The sequence below is a fragment of the Nicotiana tabacum genome, chromosome 18 (genome assembly GCF_000715075.1).
Source record: "Nicotiana tabacum cultivar K326 chromosome 18, ASM71507v2, whole genome shotgun sequence".
Classification (NCBI taxonomy): Eukaryota; Viridiplantae; Streptophyta; class Magnoliopsida; order Solanales; family Solanaceae; genus Nicotiana; species Nicotiana tabacum.
In genome coordinates, this window is record NC_134097.1 from 9,079,217 (window position 1) to 9,104,248 (window position 25,032).

The following is a 25,032-nucleotide window of genomic DNA, read 5'->3' on the forward strand; positions in this document are numbered from 1 at the left end:
GAAATTGGCACATTCAGCACGTCCCGAGCCATAGCGGAAAGAACAGAAAATTACTTTTCATTCTCATGCCACCATCCCAACGGTGAAAATTCCTTTGTGCGAGACTCTGATTGCTTTTGCAAGTAAAATTGAAGTTCTTCAATGTTCCTGCTACTGGTTTGAGTGGAAGGAAATGTAGCCCAAATATTATAATCATCAAGGCCTTCATCTTCATCCATAGTAGCAGATGCAGTAGAAGTAGTACAATGCATAGTGAGATTAACATTGCCTATATTAATAGCATCATCATCAATTATATTTGCATAATAATTATATAATTATTATAAATAATTATTTATCTTGTTCATACAATAATATATATCTGGGGTTTCAGTTGGTCCAATCTTCATATAAGTATATAAAGCATTGATTAATTGGTGACAATTAGACATCTTTATATAAGGATTTAAAACAGCACCAATTAAGTAAATCGGAGGAATTGGAAAGAAATATTTTTTGAATTTGGCTTGTATTTTTTCAACAACATCCTTATATTTTTCTTTCTTCTTAAATTCAGAGAGTAGAAAAGAAATTTCAGCTATATGTACTAAAGCCATAGTAACAGTAGTATAATATGCTCCAGAAAACTCAACAGTAGCTGTATAAATTTATGTAAAAATTAAACAACATCATTAATGGCCTCCCAAGTATTAGTTGTTAACATACGATTTGGATCAGTACAATGCACATTAGCAATTTCAGTTATCGACAGTCTATATTTGTAGCAACATTTTAAAAATAAGTATGTATAATTCCATTTAGTAACAATTTCATTTGGCATGAATCTGGGGTTAAGGTTATGCTCCGTACACTTAATCTTAAATTTCCTAAATCTAGATTGTCTATTATTTACTTGAATAACACAAACTGCTCTTCTAACATTAGTAGTCTCTGTCGAAAATAAATCAAGGTCACTTTTAACAATTAAATTATAAACATGGCATGCACACCTAACATGAAAAATTTCATCTAGTGGTGGTTTCAAATGCGGTCTTAATATTGAAATAGCGGCATTATTGTTAGAAGCATTATCAAAAGACAGACACAATACTTTTTTATTAAGATTATAAAATTCAACAACTTCGCAAATAGTAGTACTTATAAAAAAGTAGTATGGCTTTGATCTTCATCATATTTAAAAGCGATAATACGTTTTTTAATACAATAATTATTATCTATCCAATGATATGTAATTGTCAAATAATCATTTTCATTTACAGCTTGGCCAATATCAGAAGTTAGAGAAACTCTACAGGGAAGGTGGTCAAACAAATAACGTATGTATGTCTGATATTGTTCATGAAGTCTAAAGATATCAGATCTACAAGTACTTTTAGGGATACCTTTAAATAAGGGACTATATATTCTTTGAATATACATAATCAGATATGAAGAAGAAGCAAAAGAAAAAGGTAGAGAACCCAAAGCAATCATTTTTGCTAACTCCTCACGATCCTTCATTTTATCATATTTCATAAGTCCTTCAATACTAGGGTTTAGAGTTCCTTGCTTTTCATCTAAATCAGAGCCTCATTCTATAGGATGAGTAATTTTCATATGTCTACTAAGTGTTCCAGTCCACCCTAAACTTCCTCCAGTCTTATGTTTAAAATCATCTTTATAAATTTTGCATATAACTCTATCAGAATTCTCTATTTCGTCAAAATATTTCCAAACCTTACTTCTTTTTCTCCGGCCACAGGTGGTCTGCTACTAGCGCCACGACCACCGCCCTTGCTACCAACTCCAACACTACTAGGTGTAAGTGGTGTCTCATCTTCAATTTCTAATTCATTATCTTCTATACCGAAATCTTTCTGTAATTTTTTATAATCTATATTATTATCAGGTGATGTTTCAGAAACATGTGTAGAATCATTTAAATTACTAATAGATGTTGAACTAGTACCTCTTTTTCTATTTCTCCAATTACCCCGATTAGCAACCTTATTATAAACTCTTTTTGTAACATAAAACATATTGTAAAAATTTAACTACTAACAAAAATTAAATATGCAAATAAAATAGTAAATAAGAGAAAGAGTTGGGGAGTGCATCGAATTCTGCAATAAATTGAACACTTGATGATTTTTGCAACTCCAATATTACCACGAAGAAACGTCAATTGTTCAAAGTTCAAACTTCAAACTTCAAATAAGACGATAAATTAAATTCCAAAAAAAAAATGAGAGACAAATATTTGATTGCAATTTAGGTGAAGAATGAGAGAATGACAATTGAGAATTTGAGTTTGAGAAATGATAGATGAGTGAAGAAATGAAGAAGAGGGGAGGGGAGGGGGGGTGGGGTGTATTTATAGTTTTTCAAATGGCTAAATTAGTAATTACTAAAAGTGTTATTTTTAAAAAAATATTGCCCAAAAAGGACTATTTTTGCAATCAACCCATTGGGAAACGGCCAAATTGGAAGCTGACCATTGCCAACGGTCAGATGATTTAAAAAAAAAAATTCAAAAAATAGCCGTTAAACCGGTCCGGTCCGGTTAACCGGTTCAACATTGATTTTCCTTGACCGGGTTTGACCCGTCCGATTAACCGGTAAGAAAAATATAAACGTCCCAACCCCTTACCCCCCAAACCCAGCCCTACCCGGCCCCCTACCACCGGTCCGGGCCGGTCCGGTTTAATTCCGGTCTAGGCCGGTCCGTTAAACAGGTATAAACTCTTTTTGCAGCATTAAACATATTGTAAAAATTTAACTACTAACAAAAATTAAATATGCAAATAAAATAGTAAATAAGAGAAAGAGTTGGAGGGAGTGCACCGAATTCCGCAATAAATTGAACACTTGATGATTTTCGCAACTACAATGTTACCACGAAGAAATGTCAATTGTTCAAAGTTCATAGTTCAAACTTCAAATAATACGATAAATTAAATTCCAAAAAAAATGAGAGCCAAATAGTTGATTGCAATTTAGGTGAAAAATGAGAGAATGACAATTGAGAATTTGAGTTTGAGAAATGATAGATGAGTGAAGAAATGAAGAAGAGGGGGGGGGGGAGGGGAGGTGTATTTATAGTTTTTCAAAGGGCTAAATTAGTAATTACTAAAAGTGATATTTTTTAAAAATAATTGCCCAAAAAGGGCTATTCTTGCAAAATATCCGTTGGGCAACGGCCAAATTAGAAGATGACCGTCGCCAATAGGGGTGAGCACCGGTCGGTTCGGTTCGATTATGAATATTATCGATTTAGCATATCGGTTATCAGTTTACAAATATGATAAACCGATAATCAAACCGATAAGATATTAGTTATCGGTTATCGGTTATCGGTTAATCGGTTATTGATCATTATCGGTTCGGTTATCGGTTTATCCGATAAGATAACTCAATCTAGAGTTAAGCAAAAAAGAGAAGAGTAAAACAGTTTTAAAACTCGTTTCTGGCCACAACTAAAACAGTTTTATATCAGTTTTGTACAATGGACACAACTAATTGTGCTAATCTTCCTGCTAGCTATGATTTAATCTGACCCCTGCAATACAATTGTTGTATCACATGTATTACCAATTGTGCTAAAATAGTTTTATATCGACAACTAATATTCAACGTAATCAACACTGCATTGAACAAAGAATCTACAACAAACATAATCAAACACTACATTGAACAAAGAATCTGTAACTAATATTCAACATAATGTTGCTGCTACAACTTTCTAGTTTCCAACACTACAAACATCAACATAATGTTGCTGCTAAGCCATAAAATTTGCAACTAATAGTTCAACACTACAAACAGTTATCCAATTATTTGAAAGAGTAGGGATGACATCGATAGAATCAAACACAACTAATAGTTGAAACACATTAATAACAATACAAAGTAGTAGCAATTTCACCTTAATATTAACAAGTCCAAATAAAGTACTAATAGTTCAAATTCAGGTTAAAAAGAAAAGAGCAATGTAATGCATGGTTATTCCAATGCAATCTGATGTGTGGCTATAATTCCATAATTTTGTACATTATGTGCCTTGCATTTTACATGCTTTAATGATAAATTATACTTTATTTGTGCATAGTGGAGTCTATTTTATGTGTAGGTAAATTGGAGATGAAAGTAGAGAAAAAGGGATACTTAAACGTTGAAAGTGTGCTCGAGAACAGTGAAAAGGAGAGACCTGGCGAGGCCAGGCTGGACCAGGCTTTAGCCTGGCGAGGCCAGCCTAAGGCCAGACTGGACCAGGCTTTAGCCTGGCGAGGCCAGCCAAATTTCAGGCGTTAGGCTGGCGACGCCAGGCCTGAGGCCAAGCCCAATCCGAGTTTTGAAGACTTAATTCGTTCCAGGTTTGACTAGGACTCATCCCACACATTTAGGGTTTCTAATCAAATATGTTACTACTGACTGCACACTGCAGTACCAGTAATTTCTTTTGATTGGTGAATGCACTACCAGTAAGGTTCTATTTTCATGACAAAATCTTAAAAAACGAATTAAAAGAATCTAGATATAAGGCAACTGAACAAAATATATATTGGTTTTATCCTACACCTACTTTCTCTGTGATTTTACAATTAATATTCTCAGAAGTTTTTCATTCTTAAAGTTGATTCTACGATTTCCTAGACAATGAAATTCCATGTAGACAATGAAGATGAAGCAACTAAAAACTTACACGAAGAATGAAGATGAAGCTGAAGAATGCGGCTGAGAAATGTGAATTGTGAAGCAATTGAAGAGTGAAGAGTCTGAACTCTGAAGAATGCGGCTGAGGCTGAGAAAGAATAGGAAAGAATGAAGCCCTAGCATATCTGCATATGTATATACTTAAGGGTAAAGTAGTAATTTCGTTAATCCTTATTGGGTTATTGGTTAACCCAATAACAGAATTGTCAAACTGAGGCCCGAACCGATAACTCAATAGTGAAAAAATTCTAAACTGTTACCGAACTGTTAACCCAATAACCCAATACCGATAACCCAATAAATAATTAATGGTTCGGGTTATCGGTTTTACCCGATATATGCCCAGCCCTAGTCGCCAACGGTCAGATGATTTTAAAAAATAAATAAAAACAATTCAAAAAATAGCCGTTGAACCGGGCTGGACCGGTCCGGCAACATTGATTTTCCTTGACCGAATTTGACCGGTCCGATTAACCGGTAAGGAAAATGTAAACGTCCCAATCCCTTACCCCCGCAAACTCAGCCCTACCCGACCCCCTACCACCGGTCCGGTTTAATACCGGTCTGGGCCGGTCCGTTAAACTAGTATAACCACTATTCTATTGCTAATATCCCATATACATACATACATACATACATATATATATATATATATATATATATATATATATATATATATATATATATATATAACCACTAGGGCAAGTTTGTTTTTGCACACGTTGCGCACCTATACAAAATTTGAGAGATCTTTCTTGTGAGCGGCAACTTTGGAAATACCAAGAGCGAGACAAACTGAAGATCCTAAGTCCAGAGGTTGATTTAACTTTAGTTTGTTTTGTCCTGATCTTATATTAAGGATTTTAAGTTGTAATCTTACTTTTCTTGTAGTGAAAGTTATTTATAAGAATTTTGGAGCGACAAACTTTTGTTCCAGACTAAGAAATTAGTTTGGAGTGAGTAATTAACTACAATCGGTTTGATTGTAGGTTGTTAAGTGACTAAGCTTAGTCTCTTAGGTTATAAAAGAGTTCTGTAACCTGAAAACTCGTTTTCTTAGTGAAGATTGTGATGAAAATTCCAGAGTTGGATTGTAATTTTTACTCGATTGAGCAAAGAGTTTTTCACGTAAAATTCATGTGTTCTTTATTTTTCGCATTTATTAGTTACAAGATTTTAAAACATCACGTTAGGAACACGAAAACTTAAATATTTGGTTAAAACTTTTAATTGGTCAATACACTATGCATCCCCCTCTGATCTAGTGTATTAGTGGTGCATAATTCTAACAATTAATAGGTTTTTTTAATGAAGTGGGGTTTAAAAGTGATTCAAGAAAGAGTTTAAATTTTATGTATTCACATTATAAAAATATTCACACAAGAAGGTCGACAATAAGAAAATTAATGTACATTCTATGATAAGCATCAAATAGTAGTCTGCTAAAAATGATAAACTAACTTGTCATTACATGTTGAAATTTGCTAATACTGTAAATTCCTTGCACCGTAAGTTTTATAACTTAAATTCATCCGAGGAAAATAATATTATAGTGCCATTGGAGTTACACACAGTAGGGCTTATTTAGAATAACATAAAGTTATAATGATTAACATTTATACTGTAACTCTCATGACAGAGGGCGGGCTAACGAGGGTGCGTCAAAGAAAAAGACTGACAAGCTTATAGGCCGTCGTTATGCTTTATAAGAAGAGGTGCACATGTTACTTTAAACGAATCCCACATCAAACTAAAAAAGAAAAGTAAAAAACTTTATGAGGTATAACACAATTTTTCATAATTTGCACACTTTTGGACCAGATGACAGCCTACAAAATAAACAAATTCATGAGTCCTGGCTGTTGGACCAAAGTTGATGTGACATGAATTTTTGGGTTCTGAGACACAAAATGTATTAACAAATAGTTTTTCTGGCTTTACTAAACGTAACCAGAATGGAAACCAAACAAAACTATGAAAGTAAAAGCAAAAACAAGAAAAAAGTTTGACATGTTTGGCACTTCGAATCATTTTAAGTATCTCATTTAATAATCTTTGACTAGAAAAATTAACTACCGCGAGACATTTTTCTTATATTATTATACCTTAATTTTTTATTTAGAATAATCTCGCAATTTTCTAGATCATATTGCTCCTTTTTTACCAAATTTCTCTTGCCTTGCACTACCACCAATAATATGGTATGCATGGTAGAACTTATTTAAGCAAAAACACTATAAACTTTTATAGTTATTTGGATATATTTTCTAATTTAAATTTGTAGAGAAAAAAAAACAAGTTAGTAGAAGATATATTTCGAAATGATATGGGGATATAAAAATGTAGCTACGTGGTATATAAACTAGAAAATATGAAATAATATTTTTAAAATGAGCCAAGGATAACAAAAAATATCGGAACGATGAGAGTTCAAAAAGAGGGTTTTAAAATGATTTGGATATAAAAACAAGAGGACAGAATTACAAGACGTGCTAAAAACAAGAGAACAGAATTAATATTGCAAAGAATGAAGTCATTATTGGGAAGGCAAATGTTTGAGTTGGGACTAGAAAATAAGCAAAGGCAAATATGGGTACTATCGTTATTAGTACTATTATACTAGTACTTTGATGATTCCAAGATAATAAATGCACAATGATCCAGTTCTGATTCTTCAAATGAATAATAATAACTTTTTAATCAAAGATGATGAAGGATTAATTTGCATAAATCTCGACTATTTTGTTAGTACAACTATTAAAGCTTTTGGAAGGGAGCTTTGGAGTAACGGTAGGTTACGGGTTCGAATCGTTGAATCAGTCACTTATATTTGCATCAGGGTAAACAGTCTAAAGCACACTCCATTAGGGTGCGATCCCTTCCCTACTGTGTGACCGCGGGATGTTTTGTATAACGGGCTGTCCTTCCGTCGTCCCAACACATATGAATATAATTATATTTCCATAAAAATTTGGCCTTATCGATTTATGATTTTCACTATTTGATCGATGATTTTCCATATTGTTTTTTGAAATGAATAAAAATGGATTTATGATACAAATAATTGAGGTCCAAAAAAATAGTAAACTAGAGTTGAGTATAAGGACCACTTGAATCATCAAAAGGCAAAACTTGAAGATCCATATGTTGTGCTGATCATATATATATTAAGAAGAATTCAATTCGATTAATATTTTAGAGCAAACTCTTTCTTATCTGTCAAAAGACATATCGCATTGACAAATCATAATACAATACTGTAATATGATCCTTTTGGCGACATATGATCATGGAAAAGTATCTCATATCATATGTATATGCAAAGATCATTTTTAGCTCGTGGCTAAAATTATTTATATCCGATAGCCGTAAAAATATATAAAATTTTTTGTATACACACACACACACACACACACACACACACACACACACACACACATATATATATATATATATATATATATATATATATATATATATATATATATATATATATATATATATATAAAAATAGACCAAAAATATATTTTTCGACAATTATTTTTAGAGCAGCTATATAGTACTATTATTTTTCCTTATCTATAGTAGAGCGCCCTTCTCCGGGCAGAGCTACGGGTTCGACAAAACTCAATAGTTTTGACTTATATTGTCTTTATAAAAAAATTATTTAATATTTATAAATAATTTAGTCAGAATCCAGTAAGTTATCTTTTAAATATAGAATTTAGAACCCATAAATTTAAACTCTTGATTTCGCCTTTCGGCGTCCTCCAAAATCTAAAAAATGAAAATATAAAGCCAGTAATATAAATAGTAAACCCTATCATTTGTGGTTTAAGTTTTCTTTTGCATTTTTAAAGAAACAATGCATTGTTGTCGAAAGAATGTTCAATTGTAACATCTTGTTGGAAACGTAAATTCAATAAAAATGTCACCATGTACTTCCCACGATTTTAGGAACATTTTCTTTTTCTATGAGATTGGTTTTTTCTTTCAACATTATCATTTGAATTATTTTCATTTATTATTATCAAGCATTAAGATTAAGTGGGCGTTTGGATATAAGAATTATAAAATTTCGAAAAAAGTAAAATTTATTTTCAAATGAAAATGATATTTGAAAACTAGAGTTGTGTTTGGAGATGAATATAATTTTTGGTTGTTTTTGAATTTTTGTGAGTCATCTGAAGTGAATTTTTTGAAAAAAATAGTTTTTTGGATTTTTTAAATTTTCGAAAAAATCCGAAATCTATTTTCAATTGAATATTGAGAATTTCATGGCCAAACACTGATTTGGAAAAAAAGTAAACAAATTTCTGAAAAAAGTGAAAAAACAATTATGGCCAAACAGGCCCTTAATTTTATGTATTGTTAAAATTTCTTCGTTTTTCTTAATTAGTCTCTCTAAATCGCCGTTTCTAATTTATATCTAATCATCATTCTCTAATGTGCTAATCTAGTAAATTGCTAAACATTTTAAGTACTTTGTTTTTTCAAGTACTCTTCTTAGAATCACTTTCCAACAATGGGAAATTGTATATACTATAGCAAAATACCTTTAAAATCCTCTAGACTTAGCATGAATTATTAATTGCACCCTTAAACTATTTGTAGTCTTTATTACCCCGGAACTTGGCGAAGGAAATACCTTAAAGTAGAATTTATAAACATGGCACTTATCTTTTCTTGTAATTAACAAAAATTACTAAATGAGATTTTAGAAACAACTATAGAATCCACGCTGGATGTTCTTTATTAGTCAAATTCACTTTAGTGCAACATACGAAAGTAAGTGGCCTTAATTTGGTAAAGATGAGCTTTAGATCCTTAAATGAGAAGATAAAACTATAATGAATCACATTTTCTTTTTTTAGCCAAACAAAGTTAAAATTTTCAAAAAATTTAAAGACATGAAATGTCTTATTCCATAAACCCTAAGATGCCCTACAATATGTGTAAATTAAAGTTATGCTTAGGAATATCTACAAAGAAAAGAAGTATCCTTGATGTGACTAAACATCACCCAAAAAAGTGTTCCAATGAGAATAAAAATTGTGCTTTTCATTATTTTAGCGTAATTGTATTTTTGGGACATGGTTCAAGAGGAAAATAAGTGCTTATGTATGGTTAAGAGAAAGGACTTGCTGGAATTAGAAAGGAAAAACATATTAACACGTGTTTACATCAAATAAATAAATGCTTGCATACATATTTTTAGGCTAAATATATAAGAAAACATATGGAGTTGTCACAATTTTTTATTTAGACTTTTAATTAGGTCTTATTCCGATTGAACACTTGTAATAGCCCAAATTACACCAATCAAACACATTTAACACGGCTTGAAAATACTCCCTTAAGCGCGTATCTACAAGCGAAATATCTTGGAAATTGTGATTTAGTGATAACTGAATAGCTCAATTTCATGAAATTTTTAGGTGCAGGTTAATCGAAGATGATGTGATACAGGTAAACGTGTATGTATAAATTTTGTTTTTCTTTTTCAAGAAGAAAGGAGTATTAAACTATTAACTATGAATGTCACAAATGCCAATCCCGTAAATTAAACTATTACTAGGTAATTAAACTTTTCTCTCTCTCTTCTCTTGATATTATTATATTATTAGAGTTCCTAGGTAATTATGACTATGTGAGTATGTGTTACACACGGCTGATATTCCTTTTTACTTCTTTCTAAAATTAAAGAAGGAAGATTATCCAAAAATTCAAGCTTTAATTATTATACTAACTTATAAAAGAAATAACAATTAACTATATCTTACTTAAAATAATAAAAAGCTACTTGCTTAAGTTGTAGGTATCTGTCTTTGTCTTGTACCTATATATCAACGAACCCTATTTTTATCTTTAATTTTTTTTAAGCAAAAGACTACTTTACACCTCACCCCAATCCCATTGTACTCTTTAATTAGACCATTTCAACAATTATAGTTATTTTTTCGTTATTTATGAGAACTCGAACTTACTTAAGTTAATGATTGCTCCATCTAAAAATAAACTAGGGTTTTTGCAGATGAGCTGCAATATAAATACAACTTAAATACTTCTCTGATAGGATGTTCTTTAATTCTTCAAAGATTCTTGATTCTCAAAATTATATGATAATCTTGTTAGTTTAGTGGTTTTTTTTTTCTCAAGTGATAAAAATTCTATTTAGACAACATAGAATCATATTAATACTCTTTTCTTTTGATTTAGAATTATTGAAGCTCCTCGCTTTAATCAAAATAAAAAGTTATTTGGATATATACCCAAATCCAAATGAAATCTAAACTCTTCCATGAATCAAATTACAGAATAAATCAATATCAAAGGAATAAGGAAAAGAAGAAACTTCAAAAAGAATAAAAAATAGATTGGTAAGCAGGCATTATAGTACAGATCTAAATCATAGGCGGATCCAGAGTATGCAATTTATTAGTTAAAATAACGATCTAAAGATAATATTACCATAATACTTATAATTTTTTTTAAATATAAATAAGGTTTTGGGCAATAGCTATTGAATTCAGGTAATTAAACTAGTAACTAATATATTACATCTGCATAGGGATAAAACCCTGCCTAGATCTGGAGTGAAAGAGAAAAAGAAAATATCTAAGGGTTAAAAAGTTAAAGGCTCAATAAAAAATATACAGATAATTAAAGAAAATATAATACTAGAGGAATGTTGAAGATTGTCACAGCAAACAGTACAAGAATATTGTAATAGTAGCATGGTAAAGTGTAAAGGGATTTAAGCTTTTTTCACAATAATAACCAATAAAATATTCTAGTCAACTCTTAGCAACTGTATATATCTTATTAATTTTATAGGAGGAAAAATATTAAATTTAAGAGGATGACACGAAGATAACTAAGAAAATAAATTATTATCCACCAAAAAAGACTGAGAGCCATAAAAATACAGATCCTGTTGAACTCTCACTTAATTAAATTAATTCATATGCATGCAGTGTTAGATAAGTGTAATAATAATACACTTTTTTTTGGGTATCAGATATATAGGATTTAATTAAAATAATTAAAACTGAGACCACATATAGGGTAGGTAGTAGGATATGATCTTTTTTTTTTTGCTTAACATTATTATTGTGTTATTATTGAAAATGAAAAAGAAGAGTTCTCTAAACTCTAAAGTAAGACAAGAATAAAATTAACAAAAGAATTGCTTTATTCTTAAACTAATAACTAATTTATTAATATTACCAGCGAACCAATGGAATTAGGACTAAGTGCAGTCATGTCAGATTTTTTATTCTTATCTTTTTAATATTGTTTTCAACTTGTACTCCTGACAAGAGTATACTATTTAAATAGATTAGGTTTAACAAACAATCCTCTTTTTTGTGGTTATGAAATCAGACTTTATTGTTATAGAGATCCACTCTTTCCTTTAGCGTTTCTTAATGTCATGTTGTTTTTAGTCGATCGTCTATTGGAAATAATTTTTTTTTCTTTTTTTAGTCGAGGGTCTATTGAAAATAACGTCTTTATCTGCGTACACGTTATTTTCTTCAAACCCAAAACTCACTGAATTTGTTATTGTTGTTGTATTATTATAGATATCACAAATAATTTGATTAAAATTTGAGTGAATTCTAAATTACCCTCTTAAATAGACCGGATCGCTATACTCCAACAATGGATACCATATGATCAATACTTCACTTATTGAAAGAAAATATCACTTGAATTAGCCCTATGAGTAAATTATCTCAATTAGATTTTTCTAGATTTGTGATTGGAAAGAAAAAAGAGATTCGTTTAGCTTATTTGCTTGATTATTGACATAGAAAATGGTGTTTAATTTATGGAAGTGTCATCTTGATTTATATCCTCTGGCAGATACATTTAATGTGAAATTACTAAAAAATTGCTCCAAAAAAGAGTTCCCTAATCAACTTAATTTGGATTGACGATCCAAAGTCATTGAGACTTTATTAAAAGAAAAATAAGGAACGACACTAGAAATAGCTCTTCCAACTTTAGATTAATATTAGGGTAAATTACATTAAAATATTTATGTAATTGAAGCTGATGGCAAAAATCTTTAAATTAACTCTTTGATAACCATCAAAGATTATAGTGAGATGACTATGATCCCTTCACTCTCAATTAAATGTTTCATGTTCAAGCTATGAGGATGGAGAAAATCCTGATATGGAATACTCACCTTTTAACGAGTCTTATGCGATACAAATCTGAATTAATCAGGACCCTAATGCAGATACCGACATTCGGTAAACCAAAAAAAGTTATTTGATAGAACATCAAGAATTAGGAAAGTTATCCCAAAAAATAGTAGTTGATGAGTGGATGTTGGTACATGGGCCATTTGGGACACCAACAATGAATTTTCATTTGTCATAGGACTAACAACCATGAATGCAATGCGAGTGTTGTAGGTTCGAGTCACCAAATAAGCAATAGCTACAAAAGTGGATAAAGGGAATCAAAGGGGACAAGAATTAAAAAAAACGCAGTGCCAGTGTTATGCATCTGAATCCTATTGGCATTGCCCTCTTTATTGACCCATTAAGGGATTGTTACATAAATAGCCGATTAAATTCAATTTTTACTTTTTCTAACCGGTATATATATTTTTTAAATGTAAGAGATTAAGTGGACGGCTATTTGGATTAATTTTCATCCATCATTAATTGTGTAAAAAACGAATGTTTGGCCATGGAAAGAAAGGGTGAAATTCAAAAATAGCTAGATTTACAAGTGGTAATTGAAAAATAGCCACAGTTTCAAAAGTGATAGAAATTTAGCCACTTTTTATGTAAAGATAAATGTGAACGAAAACACTGTTCAAAATCCAAAAAATATTCCAGCATAATATACCAGAGTTTGAATTTTTTACATGTGAACTTCTAGCATAATATACTGGAGTTCCAGCATAATATGCTGGAAGTTCATACACAGGTGCTCAATCTCCAGTATATTATGCTGGAACTTTCCGTGTGCTGGAGTTTCAGCATAATATGCTGGAAGTTCATACACAGGTGCACCAATATCCAGTATATTATGTTGGAACTCTCCGTGTTGCAGCAAAATAGTGATTATTTTTTAATGACTTTGCAAACACTTGCTATTTTTCAATTATCAGTCCGAAAACTTGCTAGCCCGTGCTATTTTTACGGAAAGAAAGCTTTATTTGCTTTGAATGCACAAACCACTAAACTAGCCCAGAGAGAGGCCCAAGTTAAGAAGCCCAAGAAGAGCCCAGCATTGTATAACATGGGAGGAGAATGGCCGTAGATTTTCATAATTTGACTATTTTTTTTCCGGAAAAAAAATTCTGCAGCTTCATTTGGATGTAAAAAAGTCTCATAATTTTCTGTGAAAATTAAAATAGTATATTAAAGTCAAGAAACCATGAGAAATGCAGGTGTTTTCTTGAAAGAAAAAGAAATTGTAAAATGAGCTTAACCAACATTTATACAATATAAAGAATCTTTATACAATTAGATTATATTTACCTTTTGTAGCAGGCAAACTATTTTGTTTTCAAGATTATATAAGGCTCATATTTTAAAGATGTTTACTTGTAGACATCTTTTGGTAACCGGATAGTAAATAATTCTATACATCGTATGTTGTCTATAAATTAACTCTTTTAAAATAAACTGCAAAAGAAATGTTTTATAACATTTAAAGCATTTACTGGTTGAAGTTGGAGCCTCTTCAAAAGTATTACTAGCAATTGAGAGAAAAAACAATATAAAACTTGGACAAAATCCCTTACTTGTATTGGATTTGAACCGTAGACCTGAAAATCTCATTACCTTTCCAATTCCTCTTTACGAAACTGTATAGTCACTCTTAAAATAATAGCCAAAAAATATGTATTTTTTGTATATATATATATATATATATACACATTCCGTATGTTATATACAAACGTTATACAAATTTTATATACTTTTTCGTCTATCGAATATAAATAATTTCTGGCTCGGTCTAAAACTGAAAAAAGTTCAATTTTTAACTATAAAAAATAGTTTAGACGATTTTAGTGCAATAAAATAAAAGTTGATTGATCGTTCGTGAAATTACCTGTTTAATTATCATTAAATGTAGCAAAATTTTACATAAATCCAAAAGCAAATATTTAACTCGATATCTCTATATCATGCCCCAATGCCACCAATATTATTAACGTTGACAAGTTCAAAAGGGGAAATAAACAATAACTCAGAAACAAAAGTTGGCTACTACAATCTACAACATAGCTTCTTCAAGTACTAATTATTGTCTTATTTCAAAAGCAATAGTGTTTTACCCCATAGTATAAGAAGGGGTTGGCAAGTTAATAACAGTGGTCTTCACTTTGGTCATCATGTTAATGCTGTTAGTAATCCCTTGTGATCCAATTCCACTGTCCTTAATTCCCTGTTAAGCAAATTTTTACCTCTATTACTAAGAACCTATCGCGAAGATAATCATAATTTAACTAGTTTAGAATATAAAGGAGTTTACCTGGAATGGAAAATGATCCGGTCCACGAGCCGGAGCCGAGTTAATCTGAACTGTTCCTGTTTCCATGGCATCACTGATCAGTATTGCTTTGTTGATGTCTTTGGTGAATACACAACCCTGTAGCAGAGTCAAAATTTTCAACTTCATATGCTAAATGTATTGCCAATGGAACATCAGATGAAGTAATGGACACGTAGAATTGTGCGAAAAGCTTAAATTATTAGAAAGAACAAAAAAAAGGGTAGCTAGCTGCATAAAGCATCCCGTGTTCACGCAGGATCCGAGGAAGGGCCACATCCAAGGGGTGTGATGTAGACAACTTACCCTAATGCAAGCATTAATGGCTGGTTGCTTCCACGCGTGACCTATATAGGTCATATGGAGACAACTTTGCTGTTGCTCCAAGAATCCCCTTCATTAGAGAGAACACACTTATTACATTATGTCTCCAATACGCACCATCACATGTGGCCTAATTCTTTTTCATGGGCTAAGGACGTAAAAATTCCTTTTGATAATAGGTGGCGGTGAGACTTGAACGCATTAACTTGACATGTTCTAATACCATGCTATTTGACTATCTCATAAAAAAAATTAAGTTGCTACAGAGGGCACACTTGTATTTTACTTAATTATGTTTTCAACACACGTTATAATAGAAATCGAGACAGTACCTGTAGACCGAAATTGCTAGCGTTGCAGTGGTGAATTCCTTCTTCGACAGAGTTGATCCGAATAACAGGCAAAACTGGCCCAAATGGTTCTTCCCATGCAATCCTCATGTCTGGCCTAACATTGTCTAACAACAAGGGCCAGATGAGGTTGCCTTCTCTCTTGTATTGCTGGCAAAAAGTTGCATTTTTCTGCTTCGCGTCCATGACCAACCCCTCAATGAAGTTTGCAGACGACTCGGAGACAACTGGAGTGATATCACAATCATCTTCTGGTGGCCCGACGGTTAATTTTGCCACTTTAGCGTTTACCTTCTCAACAAGAGTGTCAGCAACTGATTCCATCACCAACACGACCTTAACGGCTGTGCATCTTTGACCGCTGTGGTAGACATGGATATCAATTGTTAATGAAGTATTGCCAAGACAATCAGGTACTTAAGCAAATTAAGCTTATTCATGTTGTATCGACATCGTCCAACTCCTAATTCATGTTATAATATCACTTATCGTACGCGTAATAATGAACTATACAACAATGTATACAAGGGATGGTTTTCAATGGCCTCATACTAATGCAGTTGTGAGCACTTGTTCGTTAACCTATAGCAGCGAGACCAACAGTCGAACCCCATTTCAATATTAACATGTTTTGTTTCGAGGAAAGAAAATTCAAATACCTGTAAGAAAAACCTCCTTTCACAATACTTCCGGCGGCCAAATCTAAATCAGCATCCTCCAGAACAATACAAGCATCCTTTCCTCCGAGTTCCATCTGTAGAGGGATCATTCCTGCTTTCTTTGAGATTGCAACACCGGTATCTCCACCAGTGAAGCTGATAAAAGAAAAACAAGTATACAGTTACGCGTTGGATACAAAATATCAAGAACGGGACAAAGGACCTCATTTACTCAGTAGTGTCTTTTGCAGTCTATGCAGGGGCGGAATTAGTGTGTAAGATACACGTTCGGCCGAACCTTGTAAGTTTGGTCCAAACTCTGTATTTGTTTTAGGAAATCCATTTAATAAAGTACAAATTATTAATTTAGAATTCAGTAACTTAAACGGTCTAAAATCCCGAATCCATAAGCTTCAAATCCTGGCTCCGCCCCTGAATCTAACGAAAAATCAAAACAAATGCAACTATGAGAGCAACATAAAATAGATGAGGTACAATTTACCTTATACAGTGTACTCCGGGATGCATAGTGAGAAAATCACCGATTTCAGAACCTTTTCCCGTCACACAACTGATAAGGCCTTTCGGAAATCCAGCTAAGTGGAAGCAATGCACCATATGAAGGCAAGCCACAGCACCCTGTTAGAAATGATCCTTCAAAGTAAGTTTAACCTCATATTGATATTAACCTCATATTGATACTTTGTTTTCTCAGTTAAACGATCTCATATGAGCAATTTATAGAACAGAAAATTCTATGTTGCGTAGACTCTCCAAAATGCCGCCGCACACGTGTCAGATCCTCCAAACATGCACTACTTTGTGAGGATCCGACACGCACCCGGCCGCATTTCTTAAAGTCTGAGCAACACAGACGGGAAATGCTTAATATGATGAGTGGCGAAACTATATATGAGTTACTGTATTATAATACATTGCTAATATAAGGCAGAATTTAGTGAAGAAACCTGAGTTGGAGGCTTGAGAACTAAAGAGTTCCCAGCAATTAGTGCAGGAGCGATCTTGGAGACAGCAAGATTGACTGGATAGTTGAACGGAGGAATGGCCAAAATCACACCCAACGGGATCTGTACTCCAAGGACGTGAAGGTCATAATCAGTATTTTTCCAATAAACTTACTTAATATCAATACTTTAAGAACAAAATGTGAGTTTCAATCTGTATTTTGCTACTGAAAACGGAAAATTTACAGAAGATACGCAGCCACTTATGCAGTTAGAAATGCCAATACAGCAACTCATAAGAACAATACAACAAAATATCCTGGCGATATAATACCACTACAATAACATTTCCAACGGGTGACACAAAGTCGTCGTATTCATTGGACGAGCTCATTGATCCAACAATTTATAAAGATGTAAAGCCATCTTGCTTTGAAAAAACAATGAAAGGAAAATAGTAGACAAGTCGTTAAAATATATTAATCCTCTGACTAACAATGCAAATTGATGACTACACTAAGCGACAACTTAATAAAGCAAAATTAAATAAATTAGTCAAGAAATGTACCTTGGAAGTCAGGCAGTATTTGGTCCTTTCATTTCCAGGGAAACTATCAGATACCAAGAACTTACCCTCCCCGAGAATTCTAACTCCTTCTTCAGCAGTGTAAGAAACCAAATCTCCAGACCTTACAACCTTCATCAAATCCACGCCGTTATCAGTCGATAAAGCAATTAAAATTTCCAAAATCATATAAATAAAAAATTATTTATACAATCAGATCATGACTGTATGATAAACATTTAGCAGTAACCTGGTAAAAATATTGCATGACATACTATCACAACATATTAAACAACACTGATAGTGTAAAGAATCTTGACACTGACATGCTATGTGTATATAACTTTAATCCTATTTTTAATTCTGTTGCTCGTTCTCTCCGAAAATGTCTCCGGGTGCGTGTCGGTTCCTGCAAAAATAGAGTATTTTTGGAGGATCCGACACAGGTGCGGCAACATTTCGAAAAGTCCGTGCAACATAGAATTTTTTTAATCATGAGGTACCTCAGTGACAGCATCTTTAGCTGGTTTTGCAATTTCTTTTACAAGACATTCTGCAATAGGTGCTTTGTGTTCTTTCAAAATTGCAGCTGCCTTATGAAGTAGCTCTGCTCTTTTCCAAAGTGGTGTTTTAGCCCATGATTTTTGTGCTGCTTTTGCTACTTCCATTACCTTGTTCACCTCTTCTTGTGTACATGCTGCACCAAAAAAGCAAAAATTCCAAAATATCCATGAAATCCCACACTTATTTGTTGGTTAATTTCTGCAATAAATTCTTAAATTTCCAAGACAAGAACACAACAACAACAACAACAACAACAACAATATACTCAGTATAATCCCACATAGTAGGGTTTGGGGAGTGTAGTATGTACGCAAACCTTACCCATACCTTGTGGAGATAGAGAGACTGTTTCCAATAGACCCTCATAAGCACCATATAAGGGCATGAAAACAACAACAACAATGTATCCAGTATAATCCCACATAGTGGGGTCCGGGATGGGTAGTGTGGACGCAGACCTTACCCCTACCTTGTGGAGATAGAGAGGTTGTTTCCAATAGACCCTCGCCTCAGTAAAGCATAAGCAAAATATAAGGGCATGAAAACAACAACAACAATGTACCCAGTATAATCCCACTATGTGGGGTTTGGGAAGGGTAGTGCGTACGCAAACCTTACCCCTACCTTGTGAGGATAGAGAGGTTATTTCCAATAGACCCTCGGCTCAGGAAAGCATAAGCACCACATTAAGGGCATGAAAACAACAACAACAACAACAACAACAAACAACAATGTACCCAGTATAATCTCACTATATGTGGGTATGAGGTGGATAGTGTGTACGCAGATCTTACCCCTACCTTGTGGAGATAGAGAAATTGTTTCCAATAGACCATCGGCTCAGTAAAGCATAAGCACCACATAAGGACACGAAAACACTTGGATGCAAAACTAAAAATAGTCCATGCATAAGTTCTTTTATATATTAGAAAATAATTTTACAAACTATGCACTGTTAGTATAAATGTTACACAATCAAGTCACTTACGGGCAATTATAGGCAAATATCTACAATAAACATTAATCGATGACCTGATAAAAGCAGTAACCTGCTATAAAAGGTTAAACTACACGGATAGTGCAAAAAACTGCGTATATTACTTGAATACATTAGAAAAAAGAGAATCTAGTAGTACTATAAGTTCTTGGCTGTTTCCCACTTCACAGTCTGACCAATGATCATAAAATTCAGAACAGAACAATTAATTCTGAAGTGGGAGCTACAGTACAAAAAATTCCAAAGTACTTGCACAAAATTTCATGAACACCAAAAACATCAAAAACCTTGATATTTTCACCACAATAATTTACAACAACAACCAGTGCATTCACACAATTGGCGTTTTGGGAGAAAATATATACGCCGACCTTACCCTTACTTAGGTAAAGAGGCTGCTTTCGATAGCTCCTCGACTCAAATAAAAGCAAAATCATAGCAATTAAGACAAAAAACTGCAGAAAGAGAAACAATAACAACAACCAAAAATAATATAACTGAAGCAAAAATTTGAAAAAAAAAGAGAGATTCATTTTTAACATACCTTGAACCTTGTACTGGGTTTTTCTAGTAGTAGGATTGATGATTGCAACAGATTTTCCAGAAGCTGATTTTTTCCATTCTCCTTCAGAATAGTACTTAAACACATCTCCCTCAATTATATCTACAAAAACTCCATTACCTGCCATTTTTACCAATCAACCAAACCTTTTTATTTTTACTAAGAAAAGAGAAGAGAAATTGTGGATATATTTTATGATTTTAGTGGTGAATACAAGAGTGAAGTGAGTGAAAGAGTGAGTTCTTGTTTGGTTTTTGTTGTGTCTATAAATATTGGAGAAAGGTGAGCCACACTTAATACTGAGCAATTTGAGACATGGATTCTGGTTTGGTATTTGACATTGTTTTTGGTGATTATTTACGAGATTGACATCATGATCTAGCAGTTAGAAATTAAAAGTTAGTTGAGACACGTTTCTTTTAGAACGGTCCACTTGGAAAAGTTTCATGGCTTTATACTTTTTCTTTCTTTTTGATATAAATCTTTTTATTTACAATTCTTTTGTATTTATTTACAATTATGCATCGCATGTGGTTTCAAGCCTTCTATTATTTAATTTTTTTATTTATTTAGGAAGGTGCCTTTATTTTTATTTTTATTTTTTTTTATCAAGAGGGAAGGGCTTTATATAGATGAAATATGCGGTTGTGTTAGAAATGCAACTACTCCTATTTGATGGTACACAAAATTACTAAGAGTGCAATATTTCATATGAATCATAGTATGAGATTATTAGGACTACAAGATCCAATTAGATTAACAACAAAATTTTATAAATTGTGTACGGGTAAAATTAGGGGCAGAGTTTTCCCCGATTCCCCGATGAGGAAACAAAGGGGAAGCACAACTCGACGTGATTATAATTGAGGCCCAGGAGCCCCTCATATCGAAACCCGGGAGGAATGAATGATGTATCTGAGATCGGGAACAGTGGAATAACGGACCCAAATAAAGTACATCTTCAGGACCTCGGGAAACGCGGAGAATAGTTATGCATGACGAGTAGGGGGCCGTAATGTTTGGCCTCAACCGGATATTACATCGCGAATCGCGTCCAATATCAACTGCGGACCAACACTTACTGGAAAAAGAAATTTTTTACCTTATTTAGACTTGTACTAGGACTGAAATTCTCCTACTATATAAAAGGGAAGGTTTTCTTTATTCTGACACGTTGTGACACGCAAATCAAATCAAAGCAATAAAAATTTATTTTTGTCTTCTAGCTATTGTTCAAAGTGTTATTCATTTGTTCTCTTCTTTATTCGCGACCGAGTTTGTAACGAAGGTCCGATCGAGGACGAATTTCACTGTTCAACCTAAAATCAAGGTTGGTCATCACATTGCGATTGGTTTGATCATTTATTTTATCTTTAACTTATTTACTTGTTGTTCTTAATCATTCGTATTGAATTAAATCACATATCCTTTAAACCGCGTACAAATTTAATTGTTACTCATTTTTGGGGGTAAACAGTTTGGCGCCTACCGTGGGGATAAGAATAATAGTGGTGATTTGATACGAATCTCCATAACACACCCTATTTTATGCTTGTTCTTTGAAATTTTGATTCCAGGTTAGCCTAAGGATGTCAAACTCTCAGTCTGCTCACTTGAACGTTGACGCTGAGTCAGGCCATCATGGTGAGAATAATAATGTGATGCCAAGCATTGATGTGCCTCCTGTCAATCCCAATGGTGTCCAGCCGTCGACCCGGTCGATGCTAACTCGCAGGTGTCCATCAACATCAATTTAGTAACTGATCTCGAAAACATCGTTCGTGAGGGACCCCGACCAGCGGCTCGAGAAATGTCCGAAGATGAAGGTGATGGGGTGAGCCTGCAGTTGATTTTCGAAATGTTGCAGGCTCAACAAGTGGCGATAGCACAGTTGTAAAACCAAATCCACCCTCCTAACAGGGTCAAGCCCGGACAGTCCCGGGAAAATACTCTAAGGGATGAACAAGTTGTCGTGGAACCAGGGTGAATTCAGGCCCGAGGAAACTTCATGCTCGAAGCATTGAAAAAATAGGTAGAGTCAGGCGAGAAAAGGATTGAGGCCAACGACAAGAAGGAGGAAACGTACAACTCCAGGGTCGATCAAATCCCGTGAACACCTCCGATATTAAAGGGACCAGACTCCAAAATATTTATTCAGAAGCCTTTCCTCCCGAGCGCGACGCCGATCCCGAAGAGGTTTTGGATGCTTGACATTCCCAAGTATAATGGGACTACAGATCTAAATGAGCATGTAACCTCCTATACATGTGCGATCAAAGGGAATGACTTGGAAGACGACGAGAACGAGTCAGTGTTGCTGAAATATTTTGGGAAAACCTTATCCAAGGGGGCAATGATATGGTATCACAACTTTTCTCAGAATTCTATCGACTCATTTGCTATACTTGCAGATACTTTCGTAAAGGCCCATGCCGGAGCCATCAAGGTCGAGACCAGGAAGTCAAACCTTTTCAAGGTCAAACAGAGGGATAATGAGATGCTCAGGGAGTTCGTGTCAAGGTTCCAGATAGAACGGATGGATCATCCACTAGTTGCGGATGATTGGGCCGTTTAGGCATTCACTCAAGGGCTCAACCCCTGAAGTTCCGTGGCCTCTCAACAGCTAAAGAAAAACTTGGTGGAGTATCACAACTTGCCTCCGAATTCTATCGACTCGTTTTCTATGCGTGCAGATGGTATCATAACTTTCCTTCAGGATCTGTTTACCCCATCAGAACCGATGACAGATCTAAGAGAACCATTGATCAGGAGCTGAGTCTGGTCTAAGATCGATATCAGCCGTACTACGCGGATCGGGGGGGTAAGCAGATCCAAGCGCCACCCAACGAGGAATGAGAAGAGGACCGAGCGGACGAGGCCTGGTGATCAAGAGCGGGTTTGACAGGTCGCTCGGGAGTAGGGTGGCACTAAGATTATTGGAGTATAAATTCAATGTGGAAGCTGCAAGCATAGTGTCAGCCATAGGGCGCATCAAAGAGACTAAGTGGCCCCGACCGTTGCAGTTCGACCCTGCCCAAAGAGATCCTAATTTGATATGTAAGTAATACGTCACTCACGATCATAGGACCGAAGATTGCTGACATTTAAGAGAAGAAGTTGCTTGATTGTTCAACAATGGGCACCTTCGAGAATTCCTAAGCGAGCGAGCCAAAACTCACTTTAGAAACAGGGACGCCAACGAACAAGTCGAACAAGAGGAGCCTCAGCACGTAATCAACATAATTATTAGGGGAGTCGATATCCCCCAAGGGTCGATGATAAAACACACTAAAATGTCTATCACAAGAGAAAAATGTACACGGAATTACGTCCTGGAAGGAGCTATCTCGTTCAACGACGAAGATACCGAGGGCATTGTACAATATCATAATGATGCACTGGTAATATCTGTACTTATCAATAAATCTCAGGTTAAGTGTGTGTTGATTGATCCAAGTATCTCGTCCAACATCATCAGATCGAGGGTTGTAGAGCAACTAGGGTTACAGGATCAAATCGTACCGACGGTCCGGGTATTGAATGGATTCAATATGGCGTGCGAGACCACGAAAGGTGAGATAAATTTACCGATAAACACTGTCGGGACCACCCAAGAAACAAAGTTCTACGTGATCGAAGGGGATATGAGGTACAACACTTTGTTGGGAAGGCCGTGTGTCCACAACATGAGGGTGATGCCTTCGACCTTACACCAGGCGCTGAAATTTCCCACTCCGGGGAGAGTCAAAATGGTTTACGGAGAACAGTCAGTCACAAGGGAAATATTCATTGTCGATGAAGTGATCCCGATGCTCGCGGTTTCAACATCAAAAAGCATGGAACCGACCAAAAAAGAAGAAACTAAATAGCAATCAATGATACCAGCCTCAGTCGAGTCGGAAAAACAGAAAGAGCACGAAGCAGATGATGAGGAAGATTACAGTGTCCCGAGATCATTCATAGCACCCGATGACCAAATCCACGATCAAGGAGTTGTAGCAAGTTATATTGATTGAGCACGTACCGGATCGAAAGGTATACTTGGGCACAGGGTTAACCCCCTAACTCAGGAAAAAACTTATTGATTTTCTTAAAGCTAACGCCGATTGTTTTGCATGGTCCCATATAGACATGACCGGGATCCCATCAGAGGTAACCACTCACAAGTTAAGCATGGATCTGAAGTTCCATCCGGTTAAGAAGATGACAAGGCCACAGTCCGAGATCAAACACGCATTCATCAAGGGCGAGGAATCCAAACTTTTGAAAATAGGTTCCATCTGGGAAGTTAAATACCCGGATTGGTTAGCTAATGTAATGGTACTGCTTAAAAAAAGAAATAAACTGAGGATGTGTGTGAATTATAAGGATCTAAACAAGGCACACCCAAATGATTCTTTCCCTTTGACTAACATCGATCGAATGATCGACGTGACAACGGGACACGAGATACTCAGTTTTCTTGATGCCTACTCTGGGTACAACCAAATTTGGATGGACCCGGGATCAAGTAAAGACTTCTTTCATAACCAAATTCGGCACATACTGCTATAACGTAATGTCGTTCAGATTAAAGAACATTGATTCCACATACCAACGTCTAGTCAACCGGATGTTCGAAGAATAAATAGGAAAATTAATGGAAGTTTTATTGATGATATGTTGGTCAAATACCTGCGAGCAGAAGACCATTTGAAATATTTACAGGAAACCTTCGACATATTGAGAAAGTACAACATGAATCTAAATTCGGAGAAGTGTGCATTTGGGGTCAGCTCGGGCAAGTTTCTCGAATTCATGGTATCTAATCGGGGAATAGAGATCAAC

The 25,032-nt window shown here is 34.5% G+C and overlaps 1 protein-coding gene across 1 annotated transcript; it reads right to left on the reverse strand.

Moving 5' to 3' along the window:
* Positions 1-14,852: 14,852 nt before the first annotated feature.
* LOC107785690 (NADP-dependent glyceraldehyde-3-phosphate dehydrogenase) lies at positions 14,853-20,631 on the reverse strand. The gene is made up of 9 exons (XM_016607055.2): positions 20,188-20,631; positions 18,586-18,779; positions 18,086-18,214; positions 17,521-17,640; positions 17,055-17,191; positions 16,553-16,708; positions 15,876-16,254; positions 15,202-15,318; positions 14,853-15,114 (listed from the first exon to the last, which is right to left on the reverse strand). Exons 1-9 carry the CDS (start codon positions 20,330-20,332, stop codon positions 15,001-15,003), a joined length of 1,491 nt encoding a protein of 496 aa, XP_016462541.1. The 5' UTR covers positions 20,333-20,631; the 3' UTR covers positions 14,853-15,000.
* Between the last annotated feature and the right edge of the window lie 4,401 nt (positions 20,632-25,032).

Excerpts from the sequence above, each read along its gene's own strand:
- LOC107785690 (XM_016607055.2), bottom strand. The coding sequence starts at position 20,332 with ATGGCAGGTAATGGAGTTTTTGTAGATATAATTGAGGGAGATGTGTTT. Across the intron at positions 18,780-20,187 it reads AACCCAGTACAAGGTTCAAG|CATGTACACAAGAAGAGGTG; the intron begins GTATGTTAAAAA and ends TTTTTGGTGCAG. Across the intron at positions 18,215-18,585 it reads CTAAAGATGCTGTCACTGAG|GTTGTAAGGTCTGGAGATTT; the intron begins GTACCTCATGAT and ends GATTTGATGAAG.